Here is a 23,703-nt window from a genome sequence, read left to right on the forward strand (position 1 = left end):
GCAGTTGAATGTGCTTCACAGGGTAAAGCAAAAACAAAAAGTGTCGATAAATGGCAATAGTAAAATATTTACAGTTTTAAAAAGAGCAAAAGTACAGATACAAGAGATTAAAGTAATATAAAATGAATGTTGTAACTCTTGGGACAGCCATTAGGCTAGTCCCAGATGTCCTAAGGGTTCTCGGAGGTTTTCAGAGATATATTTGGGCACAGAGCCTCAGAGTGATTTGTAGACAAACAGCAAGATTTTAAAGTCAATTCTCTGAGTGACTGGTAGCCAGTGTAATGGTTTTCGTCAGGACCCTGGCAGCGGTGTTCTGAATCTGTTGCAGTTTCTAATGTACTGTATTTATTTCAGCCAAGTGGTTACCCCACTTGTCAGGCTGCCATTGTAAATAAGAACTTGTTCTTAATGACTTGCCTGTAAAAATAAAGAATAAAAAATAAAGAAGAGTTTATGAAGAGCCTTTTTTGAAAGCTAGTATAGATAGAAATGTAGTAGAATTTAGTACTAAGAAGGTGTTTGAATTTATATCAGTCACCCCTATTTACAGGGAGAAATGCCCAAATGTCAAATAATTGCTGCAAAATATGTCTCCTCATGCCATGAACTGAGGACAACCAGTGGAAACTCAGACTGATAAATAATTGTACTAACTTTCAAATCATTATTATTTTGATTGCCTGATATTTTATTAATTGTTTTGTTTTTAAATTTCACATTTGATACATTTACGGTTTTATCTATTTATTTTATTTTAAATTTTAATTTATTTTTATTTTTTAACACACAAACGCTTACTGTTTTATTTATTTATTTTAATATATTATTTTAATTTTCTAACACACACACACATGCTTACGGTTTTATTATTTATTTTATTATTTATTTATTTACTTTTGTTTTTAACATTTATTTTTACGGAATTTTTATATTTTATATATTTTTTAATTTATTTTTTTATTAACACACACAAACTTTTACTTTTTTATTTACTTATGTAATGAAATGTATTAAATTAATTGTTTAATTTAATTGTTAATTGTTTATATTTAATTTATATGTAAATTAAATATAAACAATTATTTAGCAATACTGTAATTATACATTCATGCCAAAAAAGCTGATTTGAATTGAATAAGGCAGATTTGGAAGATGTCAGGAAAGGAGGTAGGTGCTTTATCCACTATGACTAATCATCACTATACAGACAGATATGATGTATATATTTATGTATAGAAATATGATGTGGAAAGTTACAGGGGAATACATACTATATTTAAAATTTCCAGAAAGAGCTGCCCCACTGCATTATAAAAAGGTAAGGAATTCTGACCAGGAGATTTACCTTGTTTCCTCCCTGTAGGGGCTTTGTGTAGGTCATTTGAAGTGAAAGGTCTGACTAAATCCTCCGACTCCTCCAGAGAAAGGGAGCTCAGGCCATCCAGGAAGTACTTACATTTGTCACTGTCCAAATTAACTTTTGAGGTCTATATGGAATGCAGAGTGACTCTTTTTTTGTTTTTTATTTAAAAACTTTTTCAGAAGATCAAATGTATGTATGTATTTAGAACATTTCTACAGTTTCAAAGCTAAAAGGTGACTGGAAACTTGAGGTATTTATTAAGAAGTCATCCACCTGTTAAACAAAGTATTACCCACGTTTTCATTGGCTTGCTGAAAGAATGTCACAATCAGACATCAACTGCGAGAGCCCTGAATCCAGACCTGTCTGTTACTAATGTAAACGACACACCTCAGAATGATCAGGCCTGAACCGCCATGATCAAGACCCATCAGCTCCACCATGACCTCATCAGTTTCAGCCCTGTGCTGAAAGGGAATTGTTACCTTCCCTGAATGGCTCTATTCAGCCCACCAGCATTAGGTCCTGTCAGGTGAAAGTGGAGACAAGTGAAAACACTGAGTGCCTCAGGTCACCCCGGAGTAGTGTTTAAAGCAGCTATAAGTGCAGGTTGACACTAAATTCCACGAGAGCTTTCTCCACGTGGCTGGGGAACAGAGGGGGCATTGAGCAGCGGCCTGGGAGGAAGGAGAGGGACGTGGACAATGACGGGTACTGCTGGGCGGACTTCAGCTGGGCCGGTGCAGCTCTGCCTGTGACTGATCTGTCGCCTTTCCTTTTACTAGTTAGTCCTGTGGGATACTGCAGTACCTACAAGTTTTACTGTATTCTGAAATGTCACCGTTATCAGAAAAAGTACCTGCTAAAAGCTGTGGCTGGTAGCTGGATAAAAGTGAAGTAACATTCACTGGCAACTTCTTGTTTAAGTACACAGTACCACCCGAAAGTGGCACAGCAATGAATTTGTATGTATGTATGTTGATACACACATAACATACTGTATGTAATATGTAATATTTCAATTTAGAACACAATAAAGAACAATAAAAATGATTAAAACAATTGTCTGAATTTGGGTCTGGGTGAATGAAAACAGCAGCAAAAAGACAGTGTTGACCACATTTGAGCCCCAAGTTTCAGTGATGTACACATGAAGTCCGCCTCCCCTCGTCTTGTGTTCTGTCGACACGGAACATGGTCTGCCAGCCGAGCGCAATAGATTGATCTGGGATGTTGTGACAGAGCCAGGTCTCTGTAAGATGTGGGCCTGAGTCCCTTTTCATGCATCCCATTTTCCTGCGACTGGACATTAGCCAGGAGCAGACTGGGTAGCGGAGGAGTCTTAAGTCCAGCTGGGTTAGCTTAGCTCTTATCCTGGCTCTCTTGCCTCTCTTCCTGGGGCGGTCACAGGAAGGATGATTAACCGTGTCCTACTGTAACTCACTTTCAGGTTTGTTTGTGTCTGTAAATGGGCACTGTGCATTTCCATCCATGATTAATGGTGGAGGATTATACCTTGTAAGACTTGATCTCAGACCTTGGGGTTGGAAGAAGAGGACTTTGGTGCAGAATTTTAAAGTATTACAAATGAGTTGTTTATATGGCTGTCAAATTAAATTCTAATCTTTGCATCATCTGGCAGACACAATTGTTTATTTTCACTTGAAAAAACAGTGGCTTAGATGAGTGGTTCTTAAATGTTTAGAAACTGGACTGCTACCACAAAAAGCCATATGCCTCGCCAAGTACCTTCTACTGACTGTCTAATGTGAGGTTTTGTGGCTGGCTCATAATCAGACTGCTGAAGGGCGTCACTTGTGTTGTGTTTAAAATCAGTGCGGTCATAAGGGATCAGATTAAGGATAGGAAAATATAGTTAGCTCACGAGACGTGGAGATGCACCATATCGGTGTCACGAGAACAAGATGTGACGAGATAAAAGTATTTTCTGGAAATCCTTCATGCTGAAATATAATTGAACAGGGGGGTGGGGGGGTCCTCCCCCAGAAAATTTAGGACATTAAACACTTAATTTCCTATATTCTGGTGAATTTTCTGCATCAATTTCTGCCTTTCCTGCATCAAATTACGGTGAAAATGTTTTATTGATGTGAAGGGAAACACTAAATTGAGGTGACAGGTGAAATTTTAAACTAAATATATTACAGAATATTATGCAGTAACGCTCTCCCTCTGTGTTGCTTTCCGATCTGTTTCTTCTGTAGATCAACTGCCCTGCTCCCTGCTCTTCCCTCCTCTTTTGTCATGTTCACAGGGAGAGAACAGAAAATTTGGTGGTTTTTGGGTCATTTTACAATCAGTAGCTTGTTTTCTCCAACTTAAAAAAAATAAACAAGTGCAACTAAACCTTTCTCAAAGCACTTTCATTTGTTATTTAACATTTGTTGTTGCAAGCTATTTTGAAAGCATTTGTTAAAATGCTTTAAAAAGTGTTGGGGACACCGATGCCGACACGTTTCATCCTGTTGACGTTAGCCTACATTACATTAAGGTTGCTGCCACTGGTCTCCATAAATGAACAATTAGCTTAGCTAACATTATTGGTTAGTAACAGAAGGCTAGGGTATAGACTTGGCAACCTTACTGTTTCTGACAAGACAGTTAACATTGTAAGCTAGCTTACTTCTGTCTTACATCAGGCATACCTCCCGACAGACAGTTCGTCTTTTACTGTCCCCATGTGTTCAGCTGAACCCCCCCCAGTGGGGAGAGCTGGCTGCACTGTTTGGCCTGATGTATCAGTGAACTTGCCAGCATGTTGGCACACAGCAGTCCTGTCGACAGTTATGCCAAGGGCCACATTCCTCCTCCCCATCACACCAGTGTGAATCTCCCTGAGCTGATTTATCATGATGCCCTCATCTCTTTCAGCCTCTGCCAAAAAACAAAGTTGTAGTCAACCTCAAAGCGAGCCTAAGATGTTCAGCCAGACGTCCGGCTGCTGCTCACTCCAGTAATATAGGGTACGAGGTGGCGGCCTACCTTGGGCTCTGGTTTCCCCGTCATGGTCTTGAGCAGCTCGTGCAGGTGCGGCCAGTTTCCCTGGGAGTACCAGCCGGGTTTATCCAGCGACGGCAGCCCCTCGGCCTCCTCCACGTCGCTCACTGGAGGAGAGGAAACAGAATCAGACACCACAGTTTGACCAAACAGCCAGCTGCTACATGGCCACACAGTCTCTGGTCCTCCGGCACCAAACCTCGTCAGCTAAACCTCACCACAGCACTCACCAGCAGGCCCACAAGGAAACAGAACAGCAGTGTGAACTATATGGACCCTTGATTCCCTCAGGGCCTCTCAAAAGGCAAATATCAGGGGTGGACATGATTAACATTAAAAAATACATTAAAAAACACAATAACATTTTTCCCGCCCTGCTCTAATCTTTTTATATCCAGAGAATTTCTGGATAATTTAACCTCTACAGGCCAATTAAAACTATTCAAATAAAAAAAGTAATGTTTTAGATAAACACTTGCATAACCTGCAAAATGGGGCCACAAATTGCACAGCTTCAGTCAATTTAAATGGTTGGAAACACAAACTAAATAATTTAAACACAAAAACAGGGGAGTGCAACTGGTATTAATGTATTGTTATTTTAGGAACTGCTGTTTTAATGGTACACCTTTCTTTCATTGTGTCTCTATTCCCCAATCTTAATAAGCAGTGTTCATCAGATTTATGGACTACATTCATCCAAACTTCCGCGGTCAACAAAAGAGCAGAGAACCCCCCCGAAAATATGCCATCCGGCACGGTAACATTAAAAGGGTAAAAATGTAATGCTAGCATCTATGTGTTTAAATTCTGTCAGCAGGAATTATTAATTGATTAATGTAAGCTGTCAAACATGGAATTCTTCTGGGCAGCTGTGGCTTGGATGTAAAACTAATCAGAGGATAAGCGTTTCAATCCCTGGCTCCCCCCAGCCCGCATGTCAAAGTGTCCTTAGGCAAGATACCACTTTGATTCTGTGTGTTTACTTTATTCAGGGTGGTCACTCCCCGTGTCTGAGCTGTTGTTGATCCGTACTGTGTCCCAGCAGCCGTCACCTAATCTCGGCAGTGGAGGGAAAACCAGGCTGAGAGTGAAAGCAGAGCAGCGGGGACTGGTCCGTCCAGACCCAGCATTGCCCCTCTTGTCTCAACCGCACTATGCAGCACGTGTCAGCCAGGAACACTTCCAAAACCTCACATATACTCTCCAGAAATGTCGTAGACATGCATTCAGCCATGCAGAACACCCAGTCATTCTGAGCTCATGAATAATGACTGAGGGGTTTCCAACTGTTGGCTCCAAGTTTTATGTTTGCTCAGAAGAAAAACTGATTCACTGAGATAAATCCAGAAAGGTCCAGCTGAGAATGAAAATGTATTTATTTAAGTTAATGAAAAAAAGATGTATACACAAGACTAGAGTCTGCAGCCATGATAGCTGAAGCCCTTGAAGCTGAGTGCTTTGAGCTAAATGCTAATGTCAGCATGCTAACATACAGTGAAAATGTAAATAATAATGTAAAATGCTGATTTTAGCAGGTAATGTTTACTACAGCTTCCACCTTAGGTTGGTGTGTTAGCATGCTAATTAGCACTAAACACAAAGGACAGCTGAGGCTGATGGGAATGTCAGTAGCTTTGCAGATATTTGGACATAAAGCAAAGTGTTGGGCCAACTGAAAATGAAAATAACAACAACAAAACAAGAAACGCTGCCATCCATAGAGCCCTGCCACTAATGTTTAGCTTCTAAATGGTAAACTTAATCCTGAAATTACTATGGTCATCAGCTAGTCTTTACCTACGTCTGACTGCCAGTCCTGGGTAGGTAGTGTATACTTACACCTCGCCCCTACGCTGATGTTTATGTGTGAAAATGACTTGTGTCCATTGTGTTTCTATGTGGTTTTAGCAGAGAACTCTGCCCACAATGAAACCTCCTGAACAACGTTGTAACAACAGCTAAATCTTGCCTTCTTTGATTTACAGTTGGCAATGAGACAAAACTGCATCATGGGCAACATCCAGTAAGGAGAGGGTCAGACAGCCCAGCTAACATAAATCCAGGTTAATGACAACAGTTCTGCTGTATGATTGGTTATTTGATATGAGTGACTACAGAGAAAGTTAGACAACAGAACGCTGTCCTCTGAACTTCACTGAGCTACAGACACAGCAGGTTACTCTGCTGAGTAACAGCCTGTTACACCTCTGTTGAGTCTCTATCTACTCACCGTGGTCACCTAAGCTGAATTCACAACATAGCTGTTCTCAATAACATATTTTTTATTGCATTTCATAAATGCTTCTCTGTTAACCAGCAGTCATTCCTGAACTTCATCCTTATTTTATAATCGCATCATCATGTGACAAAATCAACATGTTGACAACAGGTTAGTGTCAGCCGCTCTGCTGTGGATCCGTCTATACTGATGAACAGTGAACCAGAGGTGAGTAGTTGTCTTAACTTTACTTTACTGGCCCCCCAGATGTCACTGGCACATGTCAACATTTTGGAAAAGCTCAGTTTACCAAGCTGGCATTTTAAAATGTATACACTCACACTGAAAAGCTTCATTCTTCGAGTTTTAGTTTTTAACCGTCTTATTGTGGACTAAACAAGGTTAATACAAAGCCCCTTTACTGAGGGCAGAAAAACTATGAGAGTGATCTGTATGATGCCAATCCAATGGTGATGATTCTGTTGGTTAATCACCACAAGTGACCACTTTTACACAACACACTGGAACCATTGTTAAAAAGAAAAGTGACTTTAAATTGTACTTTCTATATAGCAACAAAAAATATTTTCATTTTGCCTTGTGTGACTTCATGTTGCAACATCTCAATGTGCAGAAAAAGTGAGGAAGCTGCATATTTTCTAAAGATGGTGTATATGAAGAGCAGCTGACAGATTGAGTGTGAAGTATGCAATTTCCTGCTGAAAGACATCTGTGTTGTGTTGATCAGTCATCAGGAGCACAGAAACAGATAAGCTGCTTTTCTCTGCAGGCTGACTTGCCCTTACATTGAAAAATATGTAGATTTTCAGTTGGTGCAGTCGGTTGGTGCACTCAATGTGAATTATTACAGCTCTAAACCAGAGTTATCCAGTCAGGATTGTGTCCATATACAACTGTGCAGAACCATGACTCTACAGTATATGGCCTGCTGAAATGATCAAACGTCTACACAGAGAGAAGAGCTGTGGACTTTCAAGATCGCCATAGAAAACTGAGACAACTTCAGGCTTTTCAGGTGTTTCTGGTTCTGGAGCTGTGGAGTCTGGATCTGTGGTCCCTGTATTCCTGCTCGACACCCGTTGCTACAACTATCATTATCAGTACCATTTTTCATTTTCTGTCTGTACCACTACCACCTTTATGGTTCAGTTCAAGGTCTCTTCCTGTTAAAAGGGAGGTTTTCCTTGCCTGTGTCGCCAAGTGCTTGCTCATGGTGGGGATTTTTGTGTCTCTGTTAATGATTTTGCAAAGATTTCGGTCTAGATCTGCTCTATCTGAAAAGTGCAATGAGTTCACTTTTGTTATGAATTGGCACTATATAAATAAAACCGGATGCTAACACTGACAAGCCCTGAAGCTTTAACCATTGCGTGCTTTCTCTCTGTATTTTCTCGTGCCCACTCAAAATGCATGCATGCTGAGTAGTGTGGAGTAACGTTTGATCTGCTGCGTGGACATAGGACCCAACTAGGGCTGACCCTTAATAGTCGAAGACACGATGCTTCGATGGGCGGAGCCTGATTCGATTGCCAATCTCACAGTCGAAGCTTCACAGCGAAAACAAGGATCATGCCATTTTGGTGATATGGGGGTGCTCAACGTCTGATTTTACATAGAACTACCAATTTTCTCCCAATAAGTTAATATACTGCCTATTACAATATACATTTCAACATTTAATGCTGTAAATAAACATGTAAAAAGAAAAACTTTCAATAAATGTTTTTAAAGTGTGTGAATAAATCCAAAATTGTAACCCTAACCCTGGGTTTTCGGTGTGCATGTGTAGGTGTGTGGTGGCGGAAGAGGAACACTTGCTGAAGAGACAGAGCTCCAGCTTCACTGGTGTTATGCCGAGTTGTCAACACCTCACGGGACTTTTGGATAATTTATCACCGTTGATGAACCACACAAAGAATATTATATCGTTTTTAAATACTTGAAATAGACCCGCAAGGAACCGCGACCTGCATGCAGTTGTCGGCAGCACGGAATGCACGCAAAACGAAAAGAAATGGGTCAACAAAAAGCCTCAATTTGGACCATTCTTGTTTAAATCTTTCATTGGTGGGTCCCCCAATTATATGGGAGTGCAATACTAAATTGCTGGAGTGGCACTTTAATTTCCTTGTATGTTTTTATTTCAAAAGACAATAATAGTTTATTAAAAATTAAAATTAAACATATAATGACAACATTCTTAAATGGGGCGAAATTATTAATTATTAAAAATTATTTTTTAATTAAAAAAACATCAGGGAAATACAAATATAGTCAATGTTGCCCGCATATATATATATCAATTATTTATAATACTAGCGAGTGCTGTGAAGCCTTAAACTAATGAACAGCCTTTTAAATGCGGTATGCTTTCCATGGCTGTAATCTAGGAATCAATAAAGCACCTTCTTTGAAGTTGGTAATAGTTCCTCTGGACAGGCGGAGGTCCTTAAGTTGACTAACTAGTATTTAAGAGCAGCAGCAGTTTCAATGAAGATCCTTACTCTCACTGACAAAACCAGTGTTCTACAGAGTACAGGCCACCGCAGGTTCAAACTGAGGTTAAATATTCTATAAATATTGTGACAGAGATTGTGAAAGAACAGGGATGAGCACCTACACATGTGCCCCCCCCCCCCCCCCCCACACACACAGCTGTTAGGACACTGGGCTTTGAGAGAAAGAGGAATGATTGGTATGTGGTCTGGAGCTCAGGGAAGTACTAACTGCAGCTGTGATAAGCAGCAGCTTTGAAGACGTCCTATGGCATTTACACTGAAATAAACGATGACGGTGATGCACAGTACCTCCCAGAGACTGAAGTGATTTAAGTAACACCTTTGACATGTTATACGGCCATTACAGTGCATTTTAAATGACAGTCACAGAAAGCAGCATTTAACAATGAAAACATTTTTTCAGGTGCTGTCTTGTAAACTCATGACTAATTAACAATAGAAGAAACATTCTGTTGCTTCGGTTATAACCTTGAGTCACACTACTTGTGTTTTTAAGCCTGGACTTTTAGAACAAGTTTCCCTTTTTTGTGCACAAGCCAAAGAAAGACAAACCTAACCAAGCCTATGAAATCTTGAGAGATAACCTTTTGTGTATTGTGCACACACTAGATAAAACAAATCCGGACACTATTTTTTCAGGATTTTGGAGTTCAGTACATACCTAAAATAAGTTACTGTTCTTGAACCCTTTTGAATACAGTCATGAACTTGGTCTCATCTGGAAGTTAAAGCAACACTATGCTAGAAGACACGTGCATCTGTTACGATTACATTAATTATGATCAAAAACTAACGAGTCAACAAGTTTGCTAACACCACCAAACATCAAGCAAGTGTGACAACACAAGACACAGCAAGGCAGCAAATATTACTGCAGCAAGGCCAGCTGTCACGAAGCTCTCGCTAACAACTAAAAGACAGTCTGAGATGGACTCTAGTCAGAAACAGTCTTAGTGACACAGAAGTTAATTTAAAGAATTTTAAAACAATTGTTAATCTTACTGCTCTGTTATTCATGCACTCATACAAAATAAACAGCTGTTGCAGTAGTGACGTTGGGAAAAATGCTTTGAACAATAACTATTGTAATGATTGTCTATTGAGGAGGGATTCAGGGAGAAGCCATCCCAAACAAGGTTTAAAAACCTCTCCAGGGTTGTATTTTGACCCAATGTTTGAGAAGGATAATAGATGGTTATGTCATATTGAAATATAAACCCCTTTAGCAACATTTTTTAACTGAAACATTGATGCCAACAAAGCAAATTGAAATAAAAACTGAAAAGATAAAAAACATTGGTGAGCAAAATCGCCCTCGCTTGCTGGTTCACATGCCTCTTCAAAATTCATAAATATTTTCATTCTTGCTAGATCTGTCACTCTGTGTATTTATCCTCACAAAATACAAATGAGCCTTGTTGAAAATTTGCAAGAAGGGAGATGAGACTGGGTGAGCACAAAACTTAACTCTATTTCTTCTTTGTGGTTTATTACTAGATTAAAATAAATTGGTAGTGCCCTTGGATTTCATGTATTGCTTTATTCATGTATGTAACTCTGAAATGCTGCTGTCCGCAGTGACAGGGTCTGTGATGAGTCACAGATAACAAATATGCTTGAATTGAAGGAGACTTGCTACAGATGCCGTTTCATCACTCAGGAACAGCGTGGCACTGTCAATCTCACAGCAGGTGGAATTTCAGAACAGTATTCTAACTATTTGATCGTCGCCCATCCGTGACTGACCGAAACCAGTTGCATCTGTTAGGGGTCAGGGGAAACCAGGGTTGGCCCCACTGTGGAGCAAGTTTTAATTGACCATTCACTAAACCCATCCCCCACCATAACAAGGCCCGGCAGGTCTTTCGTATTTTAGATTTTTCCACATGTTGAAGTGGTGTACGTGGAGCTGCAGTAAAGGGGATATACACAGAGTTTGGAGGGTGGAGTCTTTTATTTTGATCTTTCTAAAACCAAAAACACAAGGACACAAGGAATGGATTAAACAGTGTTCTTTGCCCTATAAACTGCACATGTTAGCATGCCTGGCTAACTAGCTAAATACCAGCAGTAGTAACCTAACTCAGAGTTACTTCCAAGACCAAGGCAGTTATCATTAGCTAACTACATTATTTTCTGGGGTTTTCAGTTAGAAGGAGCCTCATTAAGGGCTGGAACATCCACCATGTTGTATTCCCCCATTTCTAGATTCTTGAAGCCGCTTAGATTATTGCAACTGTTTTTTTACTGCTCTCCCTAAAAAGATCATTCAGAATGCCACAGCCAGGATTTAGACCAATACAAAATTTCCTCACTGCACTGTCTGTCTATCTGTATGTTTCTGAGTTTATTTTAAAGTCTTTTTACTTATCTACAAAGTCTTAAATAATCTAGCAGCCTCGCGTATCAGCGACTGCCTCTTAATGTATGTCCCAACAAGATTCTTCCACTGCCTGTGTTTTAGAAGTACCTGAAGTGGTGAGGTTGCGTTGTTTTTTATGGCCCCAAACTGTGGGAAACTGATTACTGTGAAGGGATTCCTGAAACTGTGCTGATTAGCCAGCTACAGCTGATAAAGTGTGCTAGCAATGTTTGTAATTTCATCCAGATGAAAAGGAGAAGCTTATCAGCATAAACTGCTGTGTGAGCATAAGGGGGGGGGGGGGGGGGGGGCGGTAAAATGACTCCTGTGTTAAATGTATTGTGTAAAAGCCTTGTTTTTATCATTCTTGGTGGGGTTCTGGAGCCAAAACCAGGTCTGACATTAAAAGTCATTATAATGAGGAAAGGCGCCATTTTCAACTTTTCATTTTACAGTACATTACATTTATTCATTTAGCTGACGCTTTTATCCAAAGCGACTTACAATTGCTATATATGTCAGAGTGTCGCTATGATTAGTTGTTTACGATGTGCAAACTCGGAGGTTGTCATGGAAGATAATCCGGTGTTGGCGAGGGATGATCCGGTCCTGGTCTACCCCCTAGTGGATTCAGGTTTAATCCTCCAGGTACACGCAAAGTACGCAGTCAAGTATGTGAACTTAATCGCCGACGCCTGTCTACACCTACGCATTGTTAAAAAAGCAAATATATCCAGGTCTTTAGTCTGTCCACATACATCTGTCTGCTATAGCTGCTTTACTTGATCAGGATTACATGGCCCTTGAGTCTATCCCAGCACACACTGTGTATGAGGACAGGTTGGCACTGTATGACACATATGGGCAATTTAGAGCCACCTATTCACCTAACCTGCATGCCTTTGAACCGGAAGGAAACCCACACAAGCACGGCCAGAATAACTCCACGCAGAAAAAGCCCCAGATAGTGATTAATATATGAAGTTCTCCTAAAATTACTAAACTTTGAGGGTCAAATTTTTCTAAATAAACTTTATCAGCTAATAAATCATAAGAGAAAATGTGCAGAATCCTAAGTGACGTTTCCAACTAAAAAAGGAGTGGCTGGTGTGTGTGGAGGCCAGAGGAAGAGCAGATGCTGATGCTTTCTCTGCCAACGTGGCCAAACTCAGGAGGAGCGAGGCAGAGAGAAAGGGAAGAGAATATTTCAGCGAGCGGATCATCATGTCTTCACACATAATGCATCCCCAGTGTTACTGCTGGCAGGACGACAACCATATGAGTGGAACATTCCAGAAGGCTGCCCCTGCCAGTGCACACCTTCAACATGAGCGTACAGGATGTGATGCCTGGGCTAATGACAGAGGGAAGGCAGCCCAGGAAGGTAACTGGAGTTATGTGGACTGCTGAAGATGAGGGTCTGAGCCAACGAAATGTTGGAAGCTGACCTTAATCTTGCAAACACAAGTAACAGCTGTTTGAAATCTTCACATTATATTTGGAGGTTGAGGAGATGACAGCTGGACAGACCTCTGACCTCCTCCCTAGGATATACTCCTAAAATAATACAATGGATGTATGATATTGCAAAATGTCTAAAAAGCACTGCTTCATTAAAGGATCCTCTCTCACAGATACCTTTAAAAACAGCAATGGTTCTTACCATGAACAGTGTTTTGATCATTAAAAAAACAAAGAAAAAGAAAGAAAGATGCAACTATAGGTAAGTGAGAAAATATGTTGCTAAACGCTGATTCCAGTTTCCAGGTATCTGCAAGCATTGAAGGACATGAGCACAAACTACTTCACTTCAAATGTAGAGAATCCAAAATAGTTTTTGCTTCAGGGAATAGCTATGAATCTGTTTATTTCCCTTTCTTTTTAAGAGTCTCTGGTCATGTCTGTGTGTTAAGTACACAGCTGGAGTCAGGATGAGTTTAACCCAGCAAAAGAGTTCATTGACAGAAAATAAGTCAACAAATATTTTGATGATGGACTAATAGTTTAAGTGACAATAAGGCATAAATGACCTCCTGTGGTTCCAGCTGCTCAAGTGTGAATGTGAGCTGCAGTTTTTCTCTTTAACATCAGTACAAACTGAGTATCCTTGGCCTGCGGACTGCTGGTTGAGACAGAACATGTGATTTGAAGATGGTTGGGCTCCGGGAATATGTGATGGGTGCTCTTCACTATTTGTTGACGTTAAAAAGACCAAATGACTTATCAAAGGGCTGATAAAGTGCAGTGGGGCATGAGAGGCGCCGGCCAGTACTCACCAAGGGTCCTAAAGGGCCTCTGCTGGGGCACCAAGGAGAAGAAACCGGGCTTCAAGGCGTTTGTGATGATGACGTCAAACAGCTCTTCGAAATCCTTCCTGTAAACAGCCAGAGAAACATTAACCTCAGTGAGAGGAGCCCGGCCGCTGTGTGAAGGACAATGTCTGGACAGCACCCAAATACACTGAGCTACGCAAGCACAAATAATTCAGTGAAACAGGAAGGACTTATTACTGGGAACTTGGGGGTATGCACCCTGGAACAGAACAAAGATGCATAGCAATGCAATAAAACTAAGGTTCCCGTCATTATGGGGTACGGTTATCCTTATTTTAGCCTACCTCTTTTAAAAAAGCATTTACCGTAATTAATCAATGTTTGGCGCCGAATGGGACAGAGAGGCTGAGCGGACTGCTCATATTATGCTGAACGAGCACAGAAGTTGAATCTGGAGCAGACTGTGGAGGACTTCGCTGTGCACACAGCTCACAGCATGACATTCAGAGAGGTGAAGACAACAACACACTCCCTGATAAGTGTAACTCTCTCTGCAGATGAGGACGTCAGCAACCCCTGCATTGTCCAGCCGCGTTGTATGTCTGCACAATATGGGATGGGCAATAAAACAATAATGATAAAGAATATAACAAATGTGCGATAAATCTTGCCCAGCCCTATGCGCAGTACATGGTGTGGAAAAACTTTGCTTAAATCAGCGTTTGTGGCTGTGGAGTTTATACTGGTCAGCCTTGGTGATGTTTAATTCAGCTACTGATTCTATAGGTGTGTGGCTTGTTGGTCTCCATAGACTTTTAATTTATTGTCGGCCATTTTTGTTTAATTACCTGAATTTGGTCCTTTGTTCTGGTTAATTCTAGTAAGACTGAGGAAGGTGGTTGTATGCTTATTACTGATGAGTTCTTCAATAAATGGGTGATCTGAACTTGCAATCTTCACGGCGGAGATCCTTGGCCCTGTCTGGACTTCTCTCACTTCACTCACACATCAGTGGACTTAACAACAAGTAATAAATCAATAAACTATGCAGCGCGCCAGCAGTTAATGCCTTCATCTAGTCATGCCAAATAGTACCAGCAGCTTCTCTGGCAGCTTGTTGGGTTTTGGCCAGTAGCCTCCTGTCAGACAGCTCTGGCCTTGTTGTGCTACTTCTCACAGCTGACTGCCACTGGCCTCCAGCCGGCTCACCACCAGTGTGGTGGCTTCGGTTTTCTCTGGCAAAAGAGGTACTGTGTAGTGAGGCAGGGTGTGATTTCTAAACAGGGAAGTGCTGACAGGATGAGACACAGAGACCGGTGCTGCCCCAAAGTTTCCGTGAAGAAGAGCTGGGTATGCAAACTTGGTGTATGAAAAACAGGAAGGATCTTAAAGAAGGCCAACTCAGTCTGTGAACAAAGCATGCTCCTCCACAAATAACCCCTGGCAAGATGAAGCTGGCCTAACTTCCTCTTGTAGCTATCACAACATAACTCTGCTTCCCCTGACCTTTTGAAGCAGTGACTTGAACATCAGTTTGAGCGCACACACTCCCACACAGCTGGGGCTCTGACTGCTCTCCTTGGGAGGTGACACATGATGCGGTGCTGGAGGTCAAAGACACGGGAGGTCAGGGGGAGCCAGTGAAACAGCAGGGGAGCAGGGGAAAGAGGTGAGGAACAACAGGAATGACCAGGCTGCTTGCTGCTTAACAGGAAATGGTGAGAGGGGGTGGGGGCTTGAGCCACAGAGGCCCCGTGAGACAAACTGGCGTTCAGAGCAAAAGAGCTTTACCTCGATCTGCTTTCTGCCTCTGCTGGACTATAGAGAACAATTAGATCTGAGCGTGAGAAGTGAAAAAAGCAGACCACCTAACCTGGCGAGTGCAGCGTGAGATGACAACACCTTCCAAAGACCAAGAAGGGCTTATGTTGGTTAAAGCGCAGCAGCAACACGGACATTGTGTTTTTTCAAAGCTCTCTTGCTGCTTGATCAAGTGTGTAACAGGGCTTAGGCTACAAAAAGAACCCTGAACCACAGTGTGCACTGCAAACAGAGGGAGGCCAGTAATGCACAAAGCCAGAGCTAAACTCCAAATAGCTTGCTAAGACAATAATCCCTTTTGCTGCACACCTATAAAATGAAGTGTCGGATGTTAACTGTGCACTGGTATGAACAATCTAACTGTGTGCATACAGACTCCAGTCATCATATACCTTGCCAAATAAGAAAGTCTGACTCAGTAAAACTAAAACTGATTGTTTGCATGTACCCTGCAACCTTTATATTTAGTTTTTAAAGCTGAATTAATTGATCTTTTTATGTTTCGGCAACTTGGTGGCAGCTGCACAAACTAAAACCACCACATCTATTTTATCACCTTATAAAGTTGTTAAGGCTACCTTGTTGTTAGCAAACAGAGGCCTATTTAAACATCCAGCAGACATAAAGCAACATCAGTGGAGTTGATACTCTGGGAAGCAGAACAAGCTGGAAAGACAACCTTAGACTTATTATCACATTTCAAATTTATAACGGCTAATGTGTTAGCAAACAATTGCCCGTTTACACATCTAGCAGCCACAACACAACGTTAGCATTCATTTGGAGTCGTGTTTCTGGCTTCACTTGACAAACGAAAGTTATATTCACTTTTGGTCTCCACCACTCGCTAAATGTTCCTGTCTGTCTACCGCTTGTCCACAACACAGCTAGCGTACAGTGGATTTCTCAGTAGCTAATTGCTGACCGCTACACCTGGAGACAGAGTTGATGAGAGAAAAACCAAAACCATGAGCTAAAAAGGCTAAAAAGATCTTTAGAGCTGAGCGAAGCTGCAGAGTTAGTGATAATTCTGTTTGGGCACGACGCCACATTACACACAGTCATCTGACCCATCAAAAAATCTTGACAAAATAATCTTTAACTCCATATGCCAGCGGTCGACAAATAAGTCTGGCATCGGGTCAAATTTCTCTCAAGCCGTTACACGTCAAATTATTTCTAATCTTTCTATGCTTATGTGGACGTTTAGCTCAGTTGGTACTGTGCGGGACTCCCGTTTGGAAGGTTATAAGAACAATTCCAAGTAACTGTAATTTTTTTTTCTCCCTTGTTAAACAAATTGATTATAAGTACACTTTGCACATGCTCATAATAAAGCATGTGCTGCATGTGCATGTGTGCGCGTCCCGGCATTTGATCCGTATTCATAAACGTATGGACACTTATTTTCATTTCCCTGAGGACATTCAGGGGAATCCAAACACACGTTTACTGACGGCTTTTTCAGAGGTGTGTCAAGCAGGGCAGAGAGTCTTTCGAATGTCATGAATGGCAGTACTTTTCAAAGTAAAAGCTCTCAATAAACTTGTCATAAAGCATCGCTGCACAAAGAATTATTGCGCTTTTATTTTGGAGGCACAATCACTTAAGAGGAAGTGATTGTGTGAGTAACTGTAGCTGTCATGACTGAAATCTATTTCAGCATCAGCTGCTATCAATTTTTTTATTTTTCTGGTCCGCGGGCCACCTATTACTATCTTTTACTATCTTTTGAAGCTTTAAACCATACTAGACTAAAAGCTTTAAAATACTAAATAGGATGGAACATACATGTTACACAAAAATTTGAATGTGTGAATGTAGATTATAAATGTATATATTAGCATGACAATAGCAAAAAGTGTGTCCTCATTTTTTAAAGTTTGATGCAGACATGCAAAATGTGTATAATTTTATCTACTAAGTAACAGATAAAGAACAAGAACAAAATGTTGCTGAAGGCAGCTGGGATGTTTGTGAGTGTAGCATGGTGTGTGATGATGGAGGTAGCTCAGGGCAGACCTGTAAGCCAGCGTTGACTAAAGGAATGACTGATGGCATGTGAGAGCTGAACAGAATGCTGTGAGTTGAGGGAAAATCAAAAACCGCCAGCTTGGACTGAACAGACTCCCGTGGGGGCTGTTATGGTACTGTAAGAACTGCAGACCATGACGTCCTGGTCTTGTTACGGAGAGGACCAACTTGTGGTCCCCCTGTGGGTAGTCTTACCCCAGGATGTGTTCACAGATTAGCCTGCAGTAGTCACTGTGGGAGCTGGTGATGAGGAGCAGGACCTTCCCACTGTTCTTCATGCTGCGCAGCCAGGTCTTGACGGAGTCAGAGCAGGGTTGCAGGTACCGGCCCGGGTCCCTCTTCACACTGGGGAAGTATGTCCCTGCGTCCTCTGTACAGAGACACAAACATGGTCTGTAACATGTATAAAAGTGAATCATATGCTGTCGTCTTCACAGTCACCAGACCTGGAACTAGGTTCCAGGTACATTCATTTTATCATTCTACAACAAAGGGCTGCAAAATGAAATAACAGTTGTAGCCTCCTTCACAGCAAAGAATCACTGTGTCACCAAGCTTTCAGCCCCACCTGTTACCTGTTAGTGGGCAAGCTCGCTAACAGCTAGCTAAGAGAGCTATTGTGACTGGTGCTACCATATTCCTGCCTGGCTAAAGCGCCGTGGTTTAGCTTGACACCTACGGTAATTAACCAAATAGTCCTACAGTTACGGTGCACATTATATTTTTTGTTTTTGTTCACATTATAAGTTTATCATACTAATTTATGATACGTGCTGTATGACACACTATGAATTTCCGAAATACTACTAATAATAAATATCTACCCATATAAACTGTACAGTTTACTGTGTATATTTAAGTAGGTGTTATTCCACAATATTAACTGGACTTGGAATTAATTTTATTGTTAGTTTTACAATTATTTTAGTATCAATTTTAGCACATTATTTTATTTATACATTTATGTATGTAACATTAAATTATTATTTTATGTCCCCTTTGGCTAACAGTTGGTTCATTTTGGTTCCTACCTGCTGTTGTTTAGGAGGACATTTGTGAGTGTAACAGAGGTAGAGTAATGTGCAACAACAGAGCGGTGGGGTTCAGAGTTTTGCCATAAACCCGGACAGAGTGAAGTTGGATGTCTTGCGGTTTTGATGTTAAATTAAAGAAGATTATTCGTGAAGAAATTGTAGCCGCTTTTTACCCACAGGCCAGAAGGACAGAACGCTACCAACCCAGTAAACAGGGTTCCACGCAGAGAAAAGCTGGTGTAACCAGCCCTTTACAATGTTAAAACACCACAAATTCTGATCTTGCCATCTTTATGCACAAAAATGCACAGTTTGGATCATTAGATGAGACTTTAGATGGGTGAAACAAACCAATAGCAATGGGTCCGCTTCTCACGACCCCATAAAACTAACCCCTTTTCTTTTTATGAGACAGACATCAAAGGACACATGCTTCCAATCCTCTCATTACAAACTAAATGTTCACAGAGACAGTTTATATGTTGAACTGCCCTGAGTGGATGGATTCTGCTTACAAATCACAAAATATACTGAGGTCTGCATGGTCAACATTCTTACACACTCAGCACATTTTAAACTGTGGTTTAAACATTTTGTTGTGTCTGTACATGCTAGGAAGAAGTATTAGTATACACTGAGGTAAAGGAGAGCTCAGGGTCAGCCATCGTCAGTGAGCTTTCCTCACTGTGAAGCCCCCGCTGCCCCTCTATAGAGCTAAATATGGCAGATCTCTGATCTTTGTTACACAATCCCAGTCCATCACAGAATATCTCTCTTGACCTAATGTTCTTAGCAGAGCCTTGTGAATGTAAAAACCAATGAATAAAACACAACCTATAAGGAATAGAGGCACTTGATGCTGATTGGCAGCACATAATGCTACGTCCATGTGTGAATACTAGGTTACAAAACAGTGCAGTTTTTCTTGGTAATGACAGGATGTGATAAAATGGTATCTTGATGTTTTGTAATTACAGGAAATATAACACTGAGACGTGCAACCTTATCAAAAGAGAAAAATGAGGCCAACTATACAAGGTTATTTGCTCTTGAGCCGAAGAAGGTAACCAATAAGTGAGAAGTGGTGTTGGCTTCTTTCACAAGGAGGAGAAAAACAGGGCAGGGTGTAGATGAGTGGTGTGTATTCATGAGCTTAGGTGTTTACCCTGGCAGAGAGCGCCGGCCTCGCACAGCGGCACAGACACAGTCAGAGAAGTGTCCTAATTCTTTTTGATTTTGCCTGACACATGAAACAGTTCTGCTGTTGTCTGATCAGTGTGGACAGCAAAAAAAGCTCAGGCAAACCAAGGCTAGAAACCTGAAGTTTTGCTAAGGGTCCATCAAAACATTAGATTCGTTTTAAACCGAAGGAACAGCACAGTGTGGCTACTGTATTGTTAAAGGGTTTCTAGTAGTCAAGCTAAAAACATTTTTTTCTGAAGGTGGTGATAGAGGTAAGGTCAGTGGGTCACTAAGATTAAATGGGTTTATCTTCTTAGAAGCATCACAACTGTTTTTTCTATTATAGAATATCTTGTGCATACTGTTGACATTTTGGCCTAAGAGAGGAAAGCTGATGATGATCCTAGAGCAAACAAAAAGGCCTGCAATCTTAACACTGCAACCTGAACAGAGGCTGATTAGGTCTTTTTTTTCTACTTTCTGCTGAGCTGTGCTGAGCACAAGGCCCCTCAAATCCTTCTACATCAGAAATTACAGGCACGAACCCATGTCTTCTTTGAAATAGCAAAAAAAACAACTGCTCAGTACTTGTGTGTGAGCCTAAAATGTGGATGATGAATTAGAGCTCATGAAAATTCAGCACTGAGAGTTAGAAACGTTTGGACATGCTGCCCTCCTGTGGTGGAACACAGGAGTAGCTTGAGGAATGGGAAAAGCCTCTTAGGTCCTAAGAAGGCAGTAGATGACAAAAAACACAAACAAGCAGAAGCTAAGATCTGAATCAGGAGCCCAAAGTTCACATCTTTGAAAATGCCCCAGATGTAAACATCTATTTCTGATATCAAACAAATATCTTCAGAAGTTTAAATTGTATCCACAGACCATCACACCTTCACTTAAACAGAGAACATTCGGCCCTCAATTTGTGGGGCAGTTCCTCCTCTGTGACCCTGCAGTCGAGCACCCGTCCTGCCTCATTTAAGAGAGCTCCACTGCCAGCAAAATCCCATGTCGCAAATATGTGTGTGAAAAGAACAGAACAACTGACCTTGCCACTGTCCTTTGTGTTACATTTGTTCAAATACCATGTTGTTTTATTCCACTGGGAACAGAAATTTACCAGGGAGAGAGTCTACTCATGTCGTAGACTCGCATCAAAACGAACGTTAAATTTACTAAAACACCTGACCAAGGAACGCAACAAAGATAAAAGTTTAAAGGAATCATACCCTGCAAATTTTAAGGCTTTGGTGTTAAATGCAGGAGCTGTAATTAGTTTTTAATCCATTGTTCCTCATCAGTTTTGCCTGTTGGATAAGTGGCAAAACATCTTCAGCTCTAAAATCCAATCTCCCTTCACTTAGTACTTGTAGCTTTGTGTCCTGGTGGTAATTAATAAATAGTCTGTAAATCAGATCGGTGACAGTGATGATTGCCCTTTGCTCGACTACAGCGTCACCAAGGGCTTCTACTGTAGGGAGATAACCTTTACGTTTACATTGATTGTAACACACAGGTGAAGGCGTAGCCAGTCACGCTACAAGCTCATGATTCACCCTCATTTTCAAATGTCACACTGAGAGGGATCAGCGTTTGAACAGGAGAGTTAATCTGTGAGTTATAGTTTATAGTTTTAATACTGAACGTAGTGTTTTCCATTCATCATTCTTCAATTTGGAGTGGCTCTTTCGTTGTTAGAACTGGGGCTCTGAATTGGGGTTAAAGAGCTCTGTTTCTAAGCTAGGTAACGTAGCTTTCACGGGCCTGCAGATAACTGTGCTACATTCAGCTTCACAAGCTACTGAGACTAGACAAACAGTAACATTAACCATGACAAACAGCAGGGCTACGACTATATACTGGTACTCCCTCGCACACTTTGGGAGAGCCTCCCACAGCAGAGCTGCTAACTATACTGCTAGGTACACAGCGATTCTTTCACGTGCTGACCAAGTCCACGTAGTACATGTCAACTGTACTGTATACTCATTTGAGACCACATGGGGGCATTTCAGACCTTTGGTGAGAATATAGCTAGAACTGCAGGAATAGATGGCACTTTTTCACAAAGAATGGGAAATTGCATAGAGAGTCCCTCCCCTTCCAGTGGACCACCATGGGAACTTCCTTCGGAAAAATATTGTACAGTAAGTAGTCAATGGCGAGGGACAACAAATATTTTGATCCCGTTTGAATTGTGCACTGAATTACACATATGTTTGTCCATTTAAAAGATACATTTTAAAGTCAAGAAAGTTGCAGTTTGATGTAAAACTGTTTTATTACAAAGACCACAAACCCACAAGTCGCGTATGTGACATCGTAACTGCCTCTGTCAATGACTGAAGCTAACGTTTCCGAAGCTAATGTCAAAAAACTTACATGAGAGGATGATGTGATAAAAGGACTGAGAGTTGTTGGATTAAACACATCAGGTGAGATATATTTCTGCGTGGAACACAGCTAAGTAATCCAGCTAGTAGCAAGAAAGCAACGAACGTTAGCTAGCATTAGCATAACTAGCTTACATAGCTAGCATAACTCTACTATTTTACAACAAAATGCGACTTTCTTGACTTGCAAAATTATATTTTCAATCGACCAACAACATATGTGTAATTCAGGGCTCAATTCTAACGGGATAAAAAGATAAGTTGTCTCTTGCCATTGACTACCGTACATAGTTTTTCCGAAATAAGGTCCCATGAACCGGAAGCGGAAGTGAGGGACGTAGGCTCTCTATTCAGTAACAGAATCTAGTGGAACAACGGCTAGACAGGAAGTGACTTCAGGACCTCGGATCTCTGTGTGCCTGAGTTCAGAATTTCCGGATCCGGTGATTGCTTACATGGCAGCAGGTGCTAAACCCTGATCTGTCATCATCAAACATCTAGGACAAATTTTTCTACCAAGAAGTTCTTGCTCGTGACCCCAAAACTGAATGTTAACAATGTCTGATTTCTGTTGAAACAGTCCGTTATCTTTGGAAACTGCTTGTTTGTTCGGTTCAGCGCTGATGTGGCCCAAAACACAACTTCCTATTTGCATAAATACTGTCCTGTTACCTGTGTGTCGCCCTCTGTGTGGCACCAGCCTGAGAGTAGAGAGCCACATGTGACCAATCTTACTCCCGCAGAGAAGAGCATGTTTCAAATTCTGCTTGGACCATCACCGGTGCCAGCTTACTACAGCGTGTCTCTGCGGTGGAGTAAAATGTGCTTCTGCAGGCTCTGGCTGTGAATGTAGGACTGAAGTGCCCTGAGGGCCTGCAGGCCTGTGGCTGGGCACCGCGCCTCGCAGGCCGGGCGCCGGGCCTGGTCAGCTGGAGAGCTGCCCAGCGTCAGAGAGAGAACCGCGACCAGCAGCAGCTCAATCTCTCTCACACATCAAAGAGGCCTGAACGGATACACAAATCAACAGTTGCAATGCAAATTAGAGCCGAGCACGGGAGCGTTTCACAAACAGCCACACCAAATGTGATGAGGGGACAGAACCCAGAAGCTCATTCGTTTCCTTTATTGCCCACTTAATGAGGAGAGAAGATGAAGGCTATCAAAACAAACGTGAAAAAACATACATTTACCCATTTTCTTATTTCACTTAATGAGCAAGCTCTTTATATATATATATATATATATATATATATATATATATATATATAAGGCACATGGAGAGGATCTCAAAGGGAAAGCTATAATCTCAAGTGTTTTCTCTTAAAAAGGCATCCAGACTGTGTACTCCAGCACCTGTTGGAACCACATGGAAAACACTGGCCGGGCCATTTTGTCTGTGGACTTTCCGTTTTTAGCAGCCTGACCGCAAATTGCTGCATCATGTCCCTCATGGTGCACA

General features: G+C 41.3%; 1 protein-coding gene across 2 annotated transcripts in view; it reads right to left on the reverse strand.

The window, feature by feature from the left end:
* The window catches only part of nt5dc1 (5'-nucleotidase domain containing 1), a 72,739-nt gene that overhangs the window by 13,851 nt on the left and 35,185 nt on the right, over window positions 1-23,703 (reverse strand). For both annotated transcript variants that reach the window (XM_038726756.1, XM_038726758.1), the window contains exons 7-9: window positions 17,831-18,005; window positions 13,784-13,881; window positions 4,370-4,491 (exon numbers count right to left, since the gene is read on the reverse strand). In XM_038726756.1, the coding sequence (XP_038582684.1) occupies window positions 4,370-4,491; window positions 13,784-13,881; window positions 17,831-18,005 (395 nt within the window). The remainder of the gene's footprint in view (window positions 1-4,369; window positions 4,492-13,783; window positions 13,882-17,830; window positions 18,006-23,703) is intronic.

The sequence above is a fragment of the Micropterus salmoides genome, unplaced genomic scaffold, assembly GCF_014851395.1.
Source record: "Micropterus salmoides isolate LMB-PRFRI ecotype aquatic unplaced genomic scaffold, ASM1485139v1 Ms_hic_scaffold_18, whole genome shotgun sequence".
Taxonomy (NCBI): domain Eukaryota; kingdom Metazoa; phylum Chordata; class Actinopteri; order Centrarchiformes; family Centrarchidae; genus Micropterus; species Micropterus salmoides.